At 43.0% G+C, this 21,232-nt stretch overlaps 1 protein-coding gene across 1 annotated transcript in view; it reads right to left on the bottom strand.

Moving 5' to 3' along the window:
* Window positions 1-3,503: 3,503 nt before the first annotated feature.
* The window catches only part of ZNF532 (zinc finger protein 532), a 140,400-nt gene continuing 122,671 nt past the window's right edge, over window positions 3,504-21,232 (bottom strand). The window contains exons 7-9 of the mRNA XM_006837526.1: window positions 11,337-11,449; window positions 7,724-7,871; window positions 3,504-3,995 (exon numbers count right to left, since the gene is read on the bottom strand). Coding sequence (XP_006837589.1) covers window positions 3,504-3,995; window positions 7,724-7,871; window positions 11,337-11,449 — 753 coding nt within the window. The remainder of the gene's footprint in view (window positions 3,996-7,723; window positions 7,872-11,336; window positions 11,450-21,232) is intronic.

Raw genomic sequence — 21,232 nt, 5'->3', positions numbered from 1 at the left:
AACTGCGGTTGCCTTGGCAGGGCCAAATCAAATGATTTCGTGGGCTATATGTGATCAAACATTTAATTAACTCACCCCTCAAGGTCAGCAGTTCAAGTTCACCAGCCCCTCCTCAGAAACCCTATACAGGGTTTCTATGGGTTGGAACCTACTCTATGGCATTTAACATAATGGCTGGAGTGTGGCGCAGCGGGTTAATGCACTGGACTGCAAAGTTGGTTTGAACAAGATTGGCAGTTCAAGCTCATCTTTTGCTCCTTAGAAACCCTATACAGGGTCGCTGTGGGTCGGAACCAACTAGACAGCGCTTAACAACAACCACACCAATCATTTGATTTGGTCTGGCCCTGTGAGCTGAACATTCCCCACCTCTGCTGTACAGGGTTTCCAAGAGCAGATGGTGGATTTGAGCTGCAGTCCAGTGCTTATCTTACAGCGCCTCACCAAGGCCCACCATCACAGCTACACGGATGTCAACTCCCCTCCTGTGGTTTCTTCCTGATGTTCTTTAAAGGGTTCCAGATTTCTGCCTCAGGCATGCGGATTGCATTTCCTGGACCCCTAGTGATCCTGGGACCACAGGACTGATTGTGGTCCATGAGTTGTGAGAAGTAGTGTGTGCCACTTCGGGTTGGAGCAGTTAATTATTCTTTCTCTCTGTAAAAGTAGCCTACAATCTTGTTAATACTAGGGCAACAGGGACACCACACTGGCATAATGGGACGGGATTGTTGGGGCCCACTGATTTTCACAGGCTGGTTTTCAGCAGATTACCCAAGCCTCTCTTCCCTAGTCTGGAAACCCTGCTGAAACCGGTTCGGTATCACAGTCCTCCACTGACAGGCTGGGTGGTCCCTTCCTCTTTTCCTCTGTATGGAATTCCTATTAAACCAGAGTTGGCTCTTCTTGCTTTGTCTTTTACTTCTAATTCTTCTTTCACATACTCCATCTCCTTATCTCTGTATGTACTGGACAGCTAATTAATTGCAGGGTTGGTAGTTCAAACCCACCAGCTGTTCCTCAGGAGACAGATGAGGATCTCTGCTTCCATTGAGATTTAAAGCCTAGGAAGTCTTAATACAGGGTTCTCTGTGAGTTGGAATGGGCTCAGTGGCTGTGGGGCCTATTTCTGTGCTAAGTAATTTCTTCAAGATTTATCCTCCAGTTTACCAACTCTCTTTTCAGTTGAACCCCACTGAACCTCCCTGGAAGTTCCGGGGCCCCCCGCCCCCCAGAGGAGCATTAACAGGTGATCATTTTCTCCTCTAGATTTCTTTTAGTTTGTGTGTCCTGGGCATTCTCATCACTCTCTTGTGCACTGTTAGGTTTGTTACGTATTTCCAAGCACTTCTGGGTATTTAAGGTTTCTCTAATAAAAGTCATATTGCCAAAAACAAAAATTCTAGTATCGTATTTTGTGCAGACTTTTTATTTGCCGAATAAATGAATATTTGTCAATATGTACATAAACACATAGAGCGAGCACTGGACTCGGAGTAAGAATATCTGAGTTCGGGTCCTCATGGGCACATACTGGCCACAAGGCTTTAGGCAGAGAACTGAATCTGAGCTCAGATTCCTCAACCATAAAACAAGGGTATTAAGACCTGTGCAGTGCACCACACAGATTTATTGCAAGGTTCAAATTCAGAAACATATGGAAGCGCCATGAATACAACTTAGAGCAATACAAATATAAATATAACAAGTAACAGCCATCAAACTTCAAGTTGAGGGGTACTTAATCACGCCCTGGGGCTATACCCATGAACGGATGGAGTAAACGAGAAAAGTGACGAAGAGTTGATTGTGAATGAGAACAAATATCCTAATTCTTCTTCGCGTGGGAAGAATTCTGCAATATCCTGTAGCTTGTTCCTGCAATGAATCACTCCCTAAACGTCTTCATGACGATGTTAGAGACCCACCATCAATAACTCTCTCACAGAAGCAGAAGGGCCAAATGTCCCATGTTTATTTACATATGAAATGTGTTTAATACAGTTAGGATGGATTCAGGGTACATACAACACCAAACAGCAGCAAGACCCTCTGAGGAACGGAACGCTGACTACAGTATATCATGCAAGCATCTCTATATACACAAAACAATCTCTTAAAAAAAAACCAAAGTACAAAACACGTTTAGGGATAAATACAGGATTTTAAAAAATGACAAAAGAAAAAAACAAAAAACACAAAAAACAAACCCACACCACCAAAAAAAAAAAGAAAAAAAACAAAAGAAAAAGAAAGGTCAAAAAACCCAGCTCCCTAGAGAACTACAAATAGAAGGGACAAGAAGTACCTGTGTTGCATTTCAATGAAACTCAACTACCCACGTGAAATCTACTTATTGAAATGTGTGGATGACAGCCGCGTGGCTCAGTGCTGAAGCTAACATAGGGCTAGCTGGAGCTGCAGCATTGATTGCTAAGTCGGTGGTGAAGTTGTGCATCCCAGAAGTACCAGGACGTTTGGCAGTAGCACCTGAAACAGGAAACGCCAACTCTGTAGACAGCAAAGGGGTAGGTCAACTGGGATTTGAATTTTTTTTTTTTTTTAACCTGTCAAGAGCCAGAGAAATACTTGATATGATATTCTTAGTCGTGTCTCTGCAATAGTTAATAAATTACTTGACGAAAACCTGACTCTAGAAACCTATTGATCTAACTACGGGTTTGTAGCTTTTACAAATAGCCCAGCCCTTCTCTCATTGTAGCTCCTTGTGCTCTTTAAACCAGCCTTGCAAACCCACCCAGACAACCACTAAACCCCCACTGTTGCCTTTGTAATGCCCTCCCCCTCCCTATTCCTCCAGATGGAATGCTGGGAGTCCACGCTCAGCTCTGGACCCAGTCTTCACCACTAGGAAGAGGCAATTTGCAAGGTTGCTGCGAACACCTTGTGGCGTGGCCTGGAAATCCCATGATGCACCTGTGTGGGGCTGCACTCACGCTGAGTAGACGCCCCGAGGAGCGTGCTAAGACACTTAGAAGTTCCTAGTGTTTTTGAGACCCACGATCAACTACAATTTATGTAGTGAATTCTAAAAATTAAAAACACTAAAAAAGGCATTCGCCTTGCCTGTCATTAGCTAACCCATTGAAATTCTTAAATTACAAAATGGTTTGACTTCAGGAACTGCCCCCCCTCTCCCCGCCCCCCCACCTGTGACTAAGAACTCTGTTAAAGAAAACGGTACAAAACAGAAAAATCCTAATACCCCACCCCCTCCAAAAAAAAGACTCAAAACATTTTCCACTAAATACTGATACAAACATGTAACAAAGAGTATAAAAAGTTATTCCTTTAAATATATACAAACTCTTTTAAACTCAAATACTGTTTTAATACTTATCATCGAGGATATATACCACGAGGTGAAGAAAGAACAACAGCCGAGACAGTACTGTTAACTCTATTATACTGCAAACTTTCTGTAACAGAAATGTCTTTTGTCTTCCAATGTGGACAGGGGTTTCCTTGCGGACTGTTGGTGGCTATTTCTCGGCGGAACTCATTCTTTTGGATTTGATGAAGGCCATGCCATGGGTCCGCATGTGAGTATTTAAGGCAGCTTCCGTTTCAAAAGCTTTGGCGCACACTTTGCACTTCCTGTCGGACTCTGTGCCCTCGGCCGTGTTGTCCTCGGCGCTGGGTTTACTCTGCTGACCCTCGTCTCCGGCTCCGTTCTGCTTGGACACTGGCTGTACCTCCTTCAGCTTGTGCACGATGAAGAGGTGCCGGGACAGGGAGACATTGGACGTGTAGCAGAGCCCGCATTCCCGGCACTGGTAAGAGGAGCCGTCGGACTTGTGCTGTGGGATGTGTTCGTGAAACTGCAGGAGATTCTCTGTGGTGAAACCACACACAGCACATTTGTGGACTTTGAAGACATTGATCTTCAACTTTTTCAGCGGCTGAGTGATGGCTCCACGAGGCGGTCTGAACTCTAAGACGGGTTCTTCCAACTTCCGCTTTGGACTGGGGGCCTTGGAGAAAAGGAAGGACAGGGGGCACAGTTGGCAACTGTTCTGCTGGGCAATGATCAGCTGCCCCTGGCTTGAGGGTTACTCCGAAAGCATGCCCACTAAGCTTTGGGACCTGTTTCTTTTAATGGCTGTACACTTGCCAACCTACCGGAGGCATCCACTCACCCGTCATCTTTTCCACAAATGGGAACCAAGTTCTGCGCAGGCCAGTGGAGCCTGGCAGAGAGCAGCCAAGTCCCTGACAAAAACTAACACACTAGTACACTTAGGGAATGTCAGACACTGGGAAGTCAAGCAGGGCATGGTTACCCTTTGCCATTGAGTCAATTCTGACACGTAGCGAACCCACAGAACAGAGTAGAACTGCCCCAAAGAGTTCCCAAGTCTAAATCTTTATGAAAGGAAACTGTCATATCGTCCTCCTACAGAGGTGGATGGTGATTTGAACCGTCAGCTTTTCAGTCAGCAACTGAATGATTAACCCCAGCACCAGGGGTATAGTAGACTGGTTGGAAAGCAGTGAGGGGTGGGAAGGGTTTCTGGGTCACATGCTGGGTGACAAGTGGCACCGGATCAGAGTGTGGACCACATGGTGAGGAGCAGTAGAGAGTCCAGGCAAAGGAAGCCGAGCATGTGGAGATGTGAGGTGGGAGCCTGCCGTGGGCATGGGGTGCAGCCGGGAGGTGGAGGGGCTCGAGTCGAAGCTCAGAAGCAGTGCAACAGGTGAGCCAGGGGACACGGGCTGGTGCCAAGCATTGTGTGTGTGAGAGAGACAACATCAGGGCAGACAGAAGACACTGGGAGATTCGCCTGAAGCTCTGTGAGGAAGTAACAAAACCAGTCCCCTCAGGAAAAGACCCTAACACACAAAGGACAGCTCATCACATTTCTCTGAAATTAGCTTTAAATTAACCTATCTGTGCAACTTGCAGTGAAAAGTTATTTAGGATCCCACATGCTCAGTTCTGTGATATGTGGGATACAAGGCTCCTGGCCTTCACACAGTAGAGGAGACAGGTACCTGCAGAGGTACAGAGGACCAGAGACAGTGTGAGGATCTAAGGTCTGTCTGGGACTATGGCATTTAAGCTGAGACCTAAAATGAGGTTGGCAACCTGAGAAGATACAGGGGAAAGGAACTCCAGGCAGAGAACAGAAGCATGTTCAAAGGTCCTGAGGCCACAGGGCCACACTGCTGGTTGGCTACCCACCACCTCTCTCCCTCCACTTCCTGTCTTCCTAGCAGAGTTTTCTCCCTGGTTCAGGTACCTACCTGCACCCAAGCAACCCAATGCTTCAGATGAGCTACCCCACCTTCGGCTTCAGCGGGGCTCTGGTTGCCTAAGGATATTCCTACACTCCTTTGCCAATGGCTGGCTCAAGAACGGACGTGTAATCCAACGGAGGACACGGCCAGCATTTGTTGTGAGATCAGGTGGAGGAGGAAGAGCCAGAAAAGAGTGAAAGCCTGCGGTACCCTGATACTCTGCGGGGTCGGAGCCGCCCTAATGAGAGGTTTCCCTGTAGGCTGCAGCAGAGCCACACTCTGGGGCTCCTTGATGAGGTCAAACAGCAGCAACACAGGTCCTCCAGTGTCCATGTTTCTACAGGCTAACATCCTGAGACAGAATCCTCTTACAGCTGACCGCCTGTCGGCATTTACTCTAGCTGGCAGTCAAGTTTCTTGCTTTGTTGATGCTGTTAGGAGCCATCGAGTCAGTTCTGACTCACAGTGGCCCTAAGCACAACAGAATGAAACACTGCCCGGTCCTGCACCAACCTTACAAGTGTTATATTGCTGCTGCCACTGTGCCGAGCCATCTTTCGGGGGACAGATAAAATAATATGATCTTATAACTGATGGCACCTTAATCAACAAAATATTCTCATTCACAGCTATAGACACAGTCTGTTCCAGAACAAATCTTTCCAGTGACACATGACCTCTCCAGAGGTTGGGGGGAAGGAGGTGGCCTCCACCTTCCCTGCCTACTCATCTTCAGAGTGGTCCCTCCCTCCTCTTCACCTGCCATCCCCTCACTCCTATGTCTCCGAAACTTCAAGGCAAAGTGACATTTCACCCCTGCGAACTTCCTGCCTGTTCCTACAGTGTATCTCACAGACCACCTCAAACTGATGCTGTGACTACGGCCATGCCCCACCTGCTGATGGGAGGGGAGGACTGTCTTTAAGTCTTCTCCAACCTGCTTGTGTCCTGGTCACTTCTCATCAGTGACCACCCCTGGAAGTCACAGAGTCTCCTATATTTCCTGGAGGTTGCTTTCTCTGACTCCCGGGTGGCACCTGGCACACACAATGCACACAGATTAGTGTATTCTTTGTTCTCTGAATGAAATTCATTATTGGCTGATAGGGGAGCACAGTGGCTCCATATCATAAACACAGGGCTGGGAACCACAAGGTCCCAGGTTCGAGCCCACCAGCCACTCCACAAGAGAAAGATGAGGCTTTTTGTTCCTGCAAAGATTCTAAGTCTCAAATTCTTTATAAGGTCACTATGAGTCAGAACCAACTCAATGACACTTAACAACATCTGCTGATAGGAACATAAAGCACACTTAATGTGTTTTCCTGCATTATCATTACAAAGAGTTCAAGCAACCAATCATTTTTACTAGATACCTAAAACAGCCAAAAGGAACCCTGGTGGCTCAGCAGTTAAGTGATGAGACACTAACCAAAAGGTCAGTAGTTTTAACCCACCAGCCACTCAGTGGGAAAAAAGAGGCAGCCGTCTGTTTCCATATATGTTACAGCCTCGGAATTTCTAACCTGTCCTGTGGGGTCACTAGGAGTAGGAAGCAACTTCACAGCAATAGTTGCTATGGTTTTTGGAATAACAACAAATATGTTCCGGATGAAATGAACCTAATGGATATATTCCTTCTGTAAGTCAACAAAGAAATTTAAAATGTATACGTGTAAGCAGCAGAGGGTCAGTGGATTAAGAGGATGACCGGTGGACATGGTGGCTGTAACAATGGTTATGAGAACTCCTGGCATGGTGCTGTGGGTTAAAGCGCTGGACTGTAAAGTCATTTGAATCGTGAGGTTGGTGGTTCAAGCTCACCAGCTGCTCCTTGAAAACCCCATACAGGGTTACTGTGGCTCAGAACCAACTCTACGGCACTTAACAACAACAGGTTGGAACCAACTCGAGGGCAAACAGCAACAATGTGAGGATGGTGCCAAAATGGCAGTGTTTCATTCTGTGGTACAGGGGGTCGCTATGAATCAGAACTGATGCGAAAGCATCAAAACAACATGGATGCAGATCTGTCATGCTTTTTCCAGAAGAATGCGGAAGAAACTTACTAAGGTTAACTTTTAGGAGAAAGGAGTCCTGAGGGTTGCTGTGAGTTAGACAATGAGCTAACCACAATGTTGGCGGTTCAAATCCACATGCCACTCCATGGGAGGAAGGTGAGGCTGTCTGATTTTCAGTCTCGGAAACCCTACACTGGGCCCCTATGAGTTAGAACTGACTCGATGGCAGTGCGTTTAGCTTATTTGGGGTTAAGGAGGATACAGGAGGAGTCAGAAGGGGCCTCGATGGAGATGGCCTATTACTTTACACCCTGGTTCACAATCTAACTGTCTAAAACTGCACAACCGAGCACATGCAAGGAGAGACCCGTTTCCAGGGATAAATGCAAAATGCAAGTCAACGTGGTTTGGCTGTAAGGAGGACATGTGCAGTGCCTGACCTTGGCATCCTCCTTAACGTCTGATTCCTCCTCGTTGGTGCCTTCAGTCATTTCTTTTACGTCAGGGTCCTTGATGCCGTGCATCAGCTGGATGTGTTTCTCCAGCATCAAGCGCTTACTGAAAGTGCACCTGGAGTCCGGGCAGTGCCTGTAGAACAAAAGACAAAGAGAATCGACTTGCTGATCTAAGCACCTCATGCCGAAGGATGGGCTCACTAGCTGAGAGCACACTCAGAGAGCTCCCTGAGCTATAGAGACCAACAACCCCAAGCTAACCAGCCACCGGGCAATGCGGTAGATCGGTTGGTAAAAACACATTGTACAGCTTTGGTAAAGTATTGCCACATTCTGCGTCCTTCCAAGGCCAGTCAGATTTGAATCAGAAGAGAAAATTTCTTTTCTAGGGTTGGTTTAATGTTACTGCTGGAACTTGTGATTCTAGATGGCTTTAATTTTAAATTGCTGTTGTTAAGTGCCATCAAGTCATTTCCGATTCACAGCAACCCTGTGTAGGGTGTTTTCCGAGGAGTGGCTGGTGAGTTTGAACCGCCGACCTTGTAGTTCAAACCAATCTTGTGGTCCAGTGTCTATCCTACAATGCCACACCAGGACTCCAACTGTGAATTGGAAGGTAACAAATTTCAAAAGGTTTCCTTATAATGACTCAGAATATTCCCCTAGAATTTATAACATGACAGACTCTTTTAATATCAAGGAAGAAAGCCCCTCCAGGGCCTGACGTTAATTATTTCTGTCTGCTCTGCCACAGCCAAGAGAAGACAGAATCTAAATCTAGCCCAGTCAAATTCTCCCTCAGAGCATGAATCTAATATGTACTTACAATCACAGGACTCAAATGTTTGTTCCTTCAATAGACTAAACATTGAGGATCGTGAACAGATATCCCAAACAGCTCATTTAAAAAAAAAGTTTTCATTTTATTTAATGCAAAAAATATATATTATTGTTATTGCTGTTAAGTGCTGTCGAGTTGGTTCCGACTCATCGCGACCCTAAACAGGGTTTCCAAGGAGGTAGCTTGTGAGTTTGAACCACCAACCTTTCTTTGAACTCCCATCCTTTTGGTTCGCAACCCAACATTTAAACTGCCGCGGTTAGATTTAGTTTACTTTTTTCTTTGGACAGTATGAATAACCATTTTCTTAATAAACCAGGCAAAAGTAAGTACAATGTTAATAACTCTGCTGAATAGGTATGCTATAAGCCAAACATTAAGAATACCACTACAAAGAAACAAAGCAATTATTCTATAAGACAGTCTACACAAACCGCAGTCTCATCTACACAGCGATCACAAGTACCAGCGACCACTACCAACCATTCTAATCAAGGCACAATAGAAAGACACTGAGAGATGGGAGAGAAATATGGAACAGAACCTCAAATCCCTGAACAAAACAAAACTTAAAAAGAAATCAGACCTACTGGACTGGCTGAGAGAGGACGCTGCCCTAAAATACTCCTCAAATCCTGAATACAAACTATCCTCTGAGGTCACATTGTAGTCTTAAAACAAACTAGTTCAAAAAATAATGACTACCATCTCTAAGTACTGTGTTGTTGGTAAGTGCCATCAAATTGGACTCTGTATAGGTTTCCAACGCTGTAAATCTTTATGAGAGTAGAAAGTCTCATCTTTCTCCTGTGGAGGGGCTAGTGGGCTCGAACCTCTGACCCTGTGGTTTGCCGTCCAGTGCTTATTTATCTTACAGAGCCAACACACTCCCCTGTAAATATTGTGTCTCCTTAAAAAACAAAACAAAAAAACCCCCATCTATTTGGAACCGAATGTTCAACAATTACTTTAAAAAAAAGATGGAAATGCAAGGGTGCAGGAAAACTAGATTCATGGAACCCAAAAAACTAGAGTGGCTTACACATTATGAAGAATGGAAATGAAGTCACTTAGCAAGTTATGCAGAAAGTGTTGGATGGGAACTTAAATTGCTGAATCAACCTTCACCAAAAAATATTAAAATGTTAAAAAAAAAAAAACAAAAAAACAATTAGAATACCACTGTAGTAAGGTGGTCTTACTTAGAACCAAGTTTGCTGCCTTCAGAAAATCTCCTGAGGATTTCATAAGGATTGTCCCTCAAACCCTGACAATTTTACACAGAGACCTCCACAGGGGTAGTACCTCGACCCAGCATCAATGCAAAGAACAAATGCTCCAGTGAGGAAGAGTTTCTGCTGCCAATGAATTCAGCTGGCCAATTCTCACATTTTACGACCTTACAGTGATTCCCCCAGGGAAAGGAAACAAAGCTGGCAGATGGCGGAGTATGCCTACCAGGCGTCCTTTCCCTTCCTCTCCACCCAGATTCTCCATTTCAGTCTGAAGGAGCCCTCTGATTAGACCTCAACAGACTTTATTTATGGAATGTCCTCATTTCACCCAAATCACTACCAGCTTCAATTTCAATGAAGGAGAGTCTGCAAAGAACCTTCCACAAGACCCTTTCCTTGAAGTAGCCAACACATGGTAAACTTTCATTAACCTGTGGTCAATGCAACCTGAAAATCGACCAGCTCCACAACATACACTTAACCTTGCTTCTCTCATGTCCACAGTGTGTAGACGGCTTCTATATATTCAGTGTCTGCTCAGTTCTCTTTTGTTCATCAAAGAAAAGGTGTCTTAAAGTAAGTAATGTTAGTATACCAGTCACTCTAGGGAGTAACTAGTATCATTCTCATCGTCTGGCTAAGCGATTAACAAAAACCCCACTGCTGTCTAGCCCATTGTCACTCACAGCCACCCTAAAAGACAGAGTAGAACTGTTCCCACAGGACTTCCCAAGCTGTAAATCTGTAGAGGAGCAGAATGCCTCATCTTTCCCAGAGCGGCTGGTGGGTTTGAATTCCCACGCACCCTTTTGGTTACCAACACAATGCTTAACCCGCCGTGCCATCAGGGTTTCCTTTGTGATATGTAGGGGATACAGGTTTGTCCTTAATAAGAGGAGAATAAGCTCTGATCTTCATCTACACAATGACTGTCCTCTGAGGGTTGGAGTTTTGAGTTGGCCCTCTTGATCTCTCCTGTTTTCGTCTGAGTCAATACTGTGAACTGAAAAAAGCCACCCTACATTAGGGAGGGACTATCGCCAAGGGCAGAAGGCCCAGTCTAGGCCAGAATCCAAGTCCCAGCCCTACCCGCGCCACCTCCGAACCACTGAGTAACTCAACCAGCCAAGGAGAAGGCTGGCAGGGCCTGGTGTGTATAGGGATCAGAAAGAAGCAGGTCATTCAGCCACACAGCTGCAAACCCATCCCCTCCCACTGACTCTCAGTAATAAAATACAGACCTCTGGGTAACAAATAAGAACATAAGAATGTACACAGGGCATGCAAGGGAGTGCTTCCTTTTATTTTCATATTTGTAAGTGTTACAATCCAAGCAGAAAAAATGACAGGCCAAACAACAGAACAGAATTTAAAAATGGAGGCTATAAACCATGGAGAAAATGGAGAATCGAAGGTTAGTGGTCAAATCGGAAGGGGGACAAACAAAAACAAAAACAAAAACCTTCCGAAGTTCCAACGTCACTGTTTCACTGCGTCTCTCACATTAGAAGTTCTAACTTACGAGCAGGTATACACTTTCCTAATGCCTTTGTGCTTGATCCGATTGTGGCGGCACAGGCTGTGGGAGGAGCTGAAAGACTTGTCACACTGGCGGCACGGGTGTTTCTTCATTTGCTTTATTAGGAGAGAAGAGAAGAAGAGAAAATCACATCAGAAGATGAAAACAGGAAACACTGTAAAACGCAGGTCGCTTTCCTCACGATTAAGTTAAGCAACCATTATCATTTGTTGTTGTCAAGTGTCATCAAGTCGGTTCCGACTCATAGAGCCCCTGTACAGGGTTTCTAAGCAGCGGCTGGTGGACTTGAACCACTGACCTTGCAGTTCAAACCGACCAGTGCTTCTCTGACAGTGCCACACCAGAACTCCCATTATTGGCCAGCAATAACAAAATTAGGAGATTCTTGGAAAAATGCCGTAAAAATGGAAGGCAGGGCTAACATAAATGTGAAAGGGCTGAATGTAACAAGACAAGAGGAATGTCTCTCAAAGTAAGAGACAAGATTTTTCTCTCACAGTACATATACTTTAGATTCAATACAAACATCCAGGTACTTGGAACTAAGAAAAAAACATGACACAAATTTTTTGCAGAAGAGATGAGATAAAAGTTTTGTTTGTTTTCTTAAAAGCAGGTAATAGATCATGTTACTAAATACCCACCAGCTGCTCCAGGGAAGAAAGATGAGACTTTCTGCTCCTGCAAAGATTTAAAGCTTAGGAAACCCTGTTACAGGGATGCTATGTGTCAGAGACACTCAGTGGCACTTAACAACAACAATAAAGAATCTACTTGATGTGTTGTATCCAGAAAGAATAAACTACCTTCTCCAAAGAGCTCACATTTTAAATAAACTCTCTGACTGATTTTAAACATTAAAAACAAAACAAAACAAAAAACCTTCAATGATTAAGTACTGGTTATATAAAGAAAGAATCTTCTAGACGACCTTTTCTTTTAAATAGAAAACAAAGTTTGGAATCACTTTAAAGGGATTTTGTGTGTGTGTATATGTGTGTAACAGAAAAAGAGGGATGGAGAGAGACAGAAAGCTATCAAAAGATCAATACAAAAATCAATGTAGGTATGCCTAACTTTTTCCCCACATATTTAAAAGTTTTCCACTTAGACTATGATTTTTTTTTTTCCTTTAAATTTTATTTGGTTGTGTGTTGTTGAGAAAAACAGACATTAACTCAATACCTTCTACATGTTCAATTTGCTGTTGTTGTTAAGTGTCTGAGTCGGTTCCAACTCACAGAGACCCTAACCACAACAGAACAAAACAGGATCGGGTCCCACACCATCCTCACATCCTCACAACTGTTGTTTGATTACTTTCTTCAAGTTTTGAAACCATTCTCCGAGTTGCTCCTCTCTCACTAACATCAACTCACTGCTCACAAACATTCCTACTATTTAATCTTTCAGACTTGCCTGCTATCAATTGGCTCCCAAGAAGAGTTTTTAAAAGAACATAATGCTCAAGGCAGACATTCATCACTAATGTTAAGCTGTACTACTAGTTGACTTTAGGAAGAGTTCAGGGGATACTTTTGGTTTAAGGTTTAAAGATGATCTCAGAGCAATGGTTTCAGGGATTGTGGCACTGTAGGATCAGCACTGGGCTAAGAACCACAAAGTCAGCAGTTCAAACCCACAAGCCACTCCTTGGAGACCCTATACAGGGTTGCTATGAGTTGGAACCGACTCAATGGCACTCAACAACAGCCTCCATGGCTCCGGAAAGTCTTGAGTCCATGAGTTTGTTCTGTGATTTCCCTCTTTTAAATAAGATTCTTTTACGGATTCTCTGATCAAAATGTTCACTAATAGTAGCTGGGCACCATTGAGTTCTGGTCTCAGGGCAAAGGAGGTGGCTGTTCACAGAGGCAATATGCTACACATTCCACATCTTCCTCCTATTCCTGACTCTCCTTCTTCCTCTATTGTTCCAGGTGACTAGAGAGACAGATGGCTTTTAATTCACAGCATCCCCATGTGGAAACTCTGAAGTAAAATTAGTGGCTTAATATTAAATTCTCTGGCTATTACATGCATAACAGTCTGAAGCGAAACAACGTCATAGCACAAGGAAATTAGAGCAAGAAAGAGCTTTCAGCCTCTTGGGTTTCTACTCTTCTTGGAAATAAAGCAGAAGTGGAAATACGTTCTCATGTGAGATAACACTAGTATTTTTGGCAGTAGGAAGACAGAAGCAACTGGAAGCTAAATGATAAAGAAATACCAAAAAACCCACACCACACTCGATGATTTTACATTAATCACCTGACAGGAATGTCCTTATTCAAACGTAGTTTCACCATTGAGCAGATGGTCTGCAGTGCGGGAGATGGGCTCTGCACTAACCAGGTGATCCAGGGCAGTTACCTGCTAAACCAGTCGTGGGGGTCACAACATTACCTTCCCATGAGGTGCCAGGAGCAGTCAGGAGTGCAACTGCAATGACAGGTTCTCAGCACAGAGCGTGGGCTACAGAGAAAGAAAGCCCTCAGTAAATCTTAATAACAGCCAAGGTCCACAACCACGGTTCTTTTTTAAGAAGTGTGAGACGTCTTTAAATAAAGCCAATCAGTCTGGTAAGTGCTCACAGGGGTCTGGAATCCAGACAAGGCAAAGGAGCAAGTTTCTCCTCAATGTTAAAAAGAAAAGTCTTATTGATTTTATTATTTTCCTAGCATATGTTCTCTAGGGAAGGAAAACAAAACAAAAACACCAGAACAAAACAACCAACCAACCGGTACCTCTATGAAACACATCTCTTCCAAAGGCTTTGCTTCATACAAATTGGACCATCAGTAATTCCTAGAATCCTGGATTCACATTTCTGTCACCAGAGAATGAGAAAGAGGTAACCGTTCTCCTTTTTAGAATAAAGCCGTAAGTACAGAACAAAATCAGAATGAATAAACATGATAACAGTTGTACTAAGTTTCAAGAAGAGTATTTAAGGTATTAATATCTAATTCTTTTTTAATTCTATATATATCTTATAAGAATAATGATGTTAAAATGAACTGGGAGAGTCAAAACACAAGAAATCTCTAAAAGCAAGAAAGTTACAGCAAATCATCATCAAGAATGAAAAAGCCCCAAACCAAACCCACTGCCCTGGAATCAACACAAAGAATGTAGAGGACCAAAGCAGATCTTTCTAACAATACCCCAGGGGAAGAGGTTCCACAGAAATGCAAATCTGATTTTCTATTAAGGTGAAGAGCATGCTATTCTATTCCTTGTTATTGTGTAGTTATATTAATATATAATCAAAATTTCAATAGGGAAATGTCAAGAAGGAAATGCTCTGTGGATAATAGATGAATAAAGAGCAGTTTTAGCTGAATCAATAATTACTATTTTCAAGAGAGCTGAATGAGTGTTAAACAAACTTCCTTTTCATCATCTTTATGAAAAATGCCGAAACGAACTGTGCAATCCTCCAACAATGGGGGAGCAGAGACTCATCATGGCAAGAAAATTAGAGGGTTCAATGCTTGCTTCCTGATCAGACCTGCCGTGTACTGACCCAAGGAAACATAAGATTTCTCTTCTTCATGGCTAAACTTTAAAGACATTTTAAAAAGACTGACTTTTGCAATTTTCCCTATCATACTCTCAAAATTACATTAGCTCATACTACTACTTTATGACTCAGAAAAGAGGTTTTACAAACAGACAAACATGAAAAAATTTTAAGAAAGTGAAAAGTCAGAATCGTTTCAAAACTTCAGGCTGTTTACTTCCTTCTGGCTCCATGTAAAATGAAGCCGAGAGAAGCAGGCCTTGGGGGGAACTTTTGGTGCCGGCGAGTCGGTTCTGATTCACAGTGACCCGGTCCTGTGCCATCCTCACAATTCTTATGCCGAGTCCGTCCACTGCTGCTGTCACCGTGTCGTCCATCACGTGGGGGGGGGGGTATCTTCCTTTTTCACTGACCCTCCACTTTACCAAGTACGATGGCCTTCTCCAGGGACAGAGGTAACTTTTGATAGCTAAAATCAGAAAAGGACTCTCCTTTTTCCCCCCATCAATTATGAGTCCGTTTGTTTTAAAAATAGAACTCTTTAAAGAAATAGTCAGTTAACAAACTGGCAAAGTCTGAACATTTTTAATGTAGAATTTTGGAGTAAAATATCAAATGTAATAAACAACTGGGAAGATATCCTAAACATTCTCTAAATGTTTAATCTTTGAGCTCAACTTTTAGGAAGCAAGTGTCAAGTCCTCTGGTTTAAATGTTCCGTCCTACTGGTCCTCCATTCAACATTTGGACTTTGGACTCGGAGCCCTAGTGGTGCAGTGCCTAAGCACTTGGCTGCTAGTCAAAAGGTCGGTAGTTTGAATCTATCAACTACTCTGAGGGGAAAAGATGTAGTAGTCTGTTTCTGTGACGATTTTACATCCTTGGAAATCTTATGGGACAGTTCTAGTCTGTCCTATAGGCAAGATCACTATGAGCTGAGATCAACTTGACAGCAACTGACTTACTTTGTTTGTTTTTGGAAAGGCCATTCTTTTGAGAGTTCTGGAGTGACACTGTGGGATAAAGCACTGGACAGCAAGGTGGGTCTGAACTGCACCAGCTGCTCCTCAGAAACATTTTACAAGGTCACTGTGAGTAGGAACAGACTCGACAGCAAATTGTCTTGGACTGCTACAGACGCTCTGCAGTGAGACATTTCCCACTATGATAACTAATTCCTTCTGGCCTGTTTCTGTTTTCAGTGGCTTTGAAGACATTAAAGGAAAAGCCACAAATTTAGACACAAAGTTTTGGCCATTACAACTACTTCACCTTTTACTGAGATGCCTCCCTCCTCCATGAGCTACCTGCCTCATATCAATATATGAAGCACCTTCTTAAAAACCATCTCACCCAAAAACTCCCACAAATTAACATTAAAGGCTGCAGAATTATTCCCAGAACCACACTGAATTATTTTCAAACCAAATACTCTTTAGCTGTATCATCGTGACATTTTTTTTCTTTTCAATAAAAAGTTAAAACTTCCAGTAGCTCAAAATACCAACAGAGAGGGAAAAAGTCTTCACATCACGTATCAATGCTATCCACTCTGTACATATGGTAGGTACGGGCAGGCAACTTAGACATTGGCTACCTAAAATGAAGGGGCGATAAAGGCACGAAGGGACTGGCTTACAAGGTTTCAAGAGGGAGTTTAGTTTAAGAGTATGGGGGTGGTGGTAGAAAGAGTCCCACTGAATATTTTTCATCTTGTTTACATGGGTTTGGTGAAAAGAGATGGGGATAAGATTCTTACAATTCAATAGTGAGTAATTGTTACCATGACTAATTGCAGCTGTCACTATTGTAAAGGTAGAAGTTTTGTAACCAAAATCGGGGAGTAGTTAATCTTACAGTCCAGAAACAGAGGACCCTAGGGACCATCAAGGGAGAAGAACACAAGTGGAATGCAAGACCTTATCCAGAGAAGCAGAGACATCAGAGATGGAGGCAGAGACGGGGACATGGAGAGAATGAGCAGCTGAGAACACTAGATTCATGGAAAGAGAGGGGCTGAGAGCTAGCGGCCAGGAGGCAGACTTGCAGAATGTGTCCTTTAGGGTTTAAATTATTATATATGCCTGAGTGTTTTTAAAAAAAAAAAGAGCTAATAGAATAGAGATAAATACTGTTATATGATGGTACATGGAGAGGATTATAATCATTTTAATGAAACAGAGTATATGACTTGTTGAATGTAAAACTGATGATCTGCCCTATAAACTTTCACTCAATTCACAATCAAAACTTAAAAAAAAAAATGAGAACTTTGTGTGTGGTTGTAGGATAAGCACTCGTCTACTACTAGCATGGCTGGCAGTTCAAACCCACCTGCTGCACCTTGGAAACCCCATACAGAATCACTATGAATCGGAACCAACTGAATGGCACTTAATAATCACAAGTTAATTATATATTCTTAAACATGCAGCCTCAATCTCTCAAAATTTAACTCTTTAAAAAAAAAACAAAAAAACCTTCCTACTTCTGGGAATTTATCCTACAGATAAACCTGTACACTTTCAAAATAAAATGCAGTCAGTTCTGCTATAATGCAACAGAAGCATTTTTTAAAATCACTGTGCTGTACAGAACTGAAAAAGAAAAGGCCCTGGGCTTTATGGGGAAAGGATGTTAGGGGGACACCACACAACAACTTTGCCAGTGACAGATAAGAAGGTGGGAATCAGTAAAGACAGCAGCACAGTTTTATACACGTTAAATGGTTAACAGTTACACAAATTCTGCCCCCCCCCAAAAAAAAAAAAAAAAAAATATATATATATAGTAAGGCACTGTACCTTGAAAAAGACCTGCACTTTGCTTGCTGACAGGAGGGTTGCAGCTTGGGAGTTACTGGGAAGTAGTGGAAGGAGGGGTATCTGAAAATTGGAGGGAAAGTTTTAACACCACTTGTATATGGTGTGATTCCTAAGACAGGCTGAAATGAGGTGGTAGTAGATGTCTGAGGTCAGAGTGTGGTGCTTTCTGTATTTCTGCACAGCTGATGAATTCTACAGTTTCCTCGCCTACTGCTTCTCAGGACAAAGTCACACGTAAGTAAGCAAACATAAAATCAACGCTGTTTTCCAACTGTCCCCCTAACATAGCGACTGCATAGGAACAAATGTGTGTGTTCAAACAAGCGCTAGTCCATACATACATGCATATTCATAGCAGCATGTGTATAACGGGGAAAGAATGAGAACAATCCAGGCCCATCAATGGAGAAATGGCTAAGTAAATTATAAGCAGTCATGTGAAGAGATGCTACATGTAACTTGAAAGTAGATCACAGAAGACTGCAAGACATTAATATGAAAAGATGTGTAAATGGAAAAAGACTGGTGCCGGAAATCTGCATTAGGAAAGGGTAAAAGGGAAAAGTCAAGATTCATAAGTAATTTACTGATCAAAGGTGGCAGAAATGAGACTTTTTTGGTATAATCAAGTATTACAGCACTTACTGATTTAACTGATAGGAAACTGAAAGGGTTTTAGATCGGTAATAAAAATTCAAATTGGGTAAGGGCACACTTTTAAGTGGCAGCCAGTACAGAGTGGACCAGGTGAACAGCGCATGGGAACTGTGGGGACATGTAATTGACCATTGCCAAGCGGGTATGCTTCCAGGGAAAACACTCGATGGGCCTCTTCTTCCCCTTCCGTACTCAGATCCACCAGTGTCCTAATAGTCCGTCCATTCTGCTTTGTTCCTAATTTTTTTGTTGGTGGGAGACTACCACCTAATGATGCAGTTACTCCATTCCCTGCCTAGGACTGAGACTTTCCCCATTTCTTCATACTGTTTGGCATTTGGAATCATGTGATAATGGCACCTATTCAAAAACCATTGATTTTGTCTGTTGCCTCAACATTTTTGTAAATCAAGTTTGTTGTTGTTGTTACGTGCCATCAGTGACCCTTGCATAGAGTTTCCAAGGGTGGCTGGTAAGTTTGAACTGCTGACCTTGTGGGGGCTTGCAGTCCAGTGCTGATCCCACAGCACCACAGCAGGACTCCAAATCAGGTTTAACGGAGCACATTTTACAAAATGTCACATCCATGCTTTTTCGTGTCTAGTTGTATGAGTTTCAACCAATGCATACAGCCAGAGTGATTGCCACTACAAACAATTTATAGAAATCCCATGTGAATCTCGATAGTCAACCCCCCAACCCAACTCCATGCACCCCAGTTCCTGGCAACCACCCATCTGTTTTCTATCCTTGCAGCTTTGCTTTTTCCATTTGCCACAGAAATGGAAACACATTAGAGTCTACAGCCTTTTAAGCCTGGCTTCTTTCACCCAGGACGATCCATCTGCAACGCATCCTTGTTGTGGAGCGTATGAAAAGCCCATTCCTCCTTTTCATTGCTGAGTTGCTACTGTTGTTATGTGCCATGGAGTTGGTTCTGACTCATAGCAACACTGTACAAGGTTTCCGAGGCTGTAAATCTTTACTGGAGCAGAAAGCCTCAACTTTCTGCAGAACAGCTGGTAGTTTTGAACTGCCAACTGTGAGATTAACAGCCCGATTGTTGTAACCACTACGCTACCAGAGCTCCTTGCAATCTATTGTTAAGGATGTGCCCTTGTTTGTTTATCTATTTGCCAGCTGAAGGACATCTAGGATCTTTCCGGTTTTGCAAATTGTGGCTGAAAGTTGGGCAAACTGTTTTCAACAAGAAGATGTAACACCTAATTATATAGTCAACCTCTGCCTCCAAAGAAAAAACTTGAACTCTGTTACTTTGGGGTTTAACATTTTTTCTTTACAAAAAAAAATGTTTGGGGCATTTTCCTCCCCTGTATACTCATGAAAATAGGAACCGTTAGCTGTCCATCTCTGTATCTGTGGTTGCCCAGCATTCAGAAAATAGTAACTATTTATTGGATGAAAGGATGGAAAACTAATGGAAAGAAAAATTGAATATGTAATTATCTACTGGGGGGAAAAAAAAAATTGGTAGATTCTACAAAGAAGACACCGACTACACCAAAATCCATAGTGACCCAGTAATAAGGTTTTTGAGACTGTGTATCTTTACAGAAGCAGAAAACCTCATCTTTTTTCCATGGAGCTGGGTTTGGACTACCACTCTTGTGGTCAGCAGTTCAGTGCTTATCTTACAAGCGTCACCAAGGCTCCTGCAAAGACAGATGACAGTCTGGAAGAACTGTAGACATTGAGGTCGGAGGTGAAGGAAGAGTCAGTGAGGAGAGGGTGGGGATGTTCAGGCAGGAGGACCCGCAACAACTCCTCTGTGGCTGGAGACAGAGCAGCATACTGGACCAAGTGTCTAGGGTGAGCATGTGCAGAAGGGGCCAGAGCCTTCCACTTTCAAAGTGAGCCACGCGTGCTACACCTAGATACTGCGGCTTCATTTTCTTGCTCTTGGTTTTGTTCTTTAATTATAAAGTAGCCTATGATTATTGCAAAATACAAGATGAAATAGAGATTGCTTCTAGTCTCACCAGCAAAAATAACCATAGTCAATTCCTAGCTATATACCCTTCCGATTTCTTTTCTAAATATGTGCAACCTGTGTTATTTCTATTTATGGAAACGAGCCTGCAATCCACATTGATTTGCAACCTGATGTTTTTCGCTTATTAAACACACATCTGCGCTATTCTGACAGTCCTGAACTCTGTTATCTGGATGTATAAATGGATCAGCTTGCATCTAATGTTTCATTACTGACTTCGGTTTTTCAACTTTTGGGTAAGTATTAAATATAAATTTCTGCACTTGACCAATTATTTTCTTTGTGTACATTTCTGACATTAGTCTTTCTAGTTTAAAGGTGAACACATTGAGGGGTCCTTGACACTTCTTTCCAAATACCCTCAAAGAGGAGCAGCGATTTTTATGAAAGATCTGTGCTCACCAGGACTGGGTCTCTAGTCTCCAACTTTGTCTAAGCCATTGGTAAAATGCCATCTCTCATTTTATTGTGTTGGTCCTCAATGCCTACTGATATGAACATCTGTGCATGTGTTCATGGGCCATCTGCAATTCTCTAGTGAACTGTCCAATGTCATATCCTTTATGCAGCTTTCTACAGTGTGAGGACAGGAAGCAGGGCTTGGGATTACCCGTGAGAGAGATGGAAAAACATGCAGGGGGTTCAACTGTTGTTGTTGTTGTTGTTGTTAGGTGCCATTGAGTCAGTACCGACCCATAGTCAGAACCAGCAGAACGAAACACTGCCTGATCCTGGGCCAACCTTACCACTGTTACCACACTTTAGTCCATCAATGCTGCCACCTGGCCAATCCATCTCGTTGGGGGTCTTCCTCTTTTTCTCTGACCCTCCACCTTACCAAACATGATATCCTTCT

This window comes from Chrysochloris asiatica, unplaced genomic scaffold (genome assembly GCF_000296735.1).
Source record: "Chrysochloris asiatica unplaced genomic scaffold, ChrAsi1.0 scaffold00021, whole genome shotgun sequence".
In the NCBI taxonomy this organism is placed as follows: Eukaryota; Metazoa; Chordata; class Mammalia; order Afrosoricida; family Chrysochloridae; genus Chrysochloris; species Chrysochloris asiatica.
The sequence above is the reverse complement of the archived record's forward strand: the minus strand, read 5'-3'. Positions and strand labels throughout refer to the sequence as shown.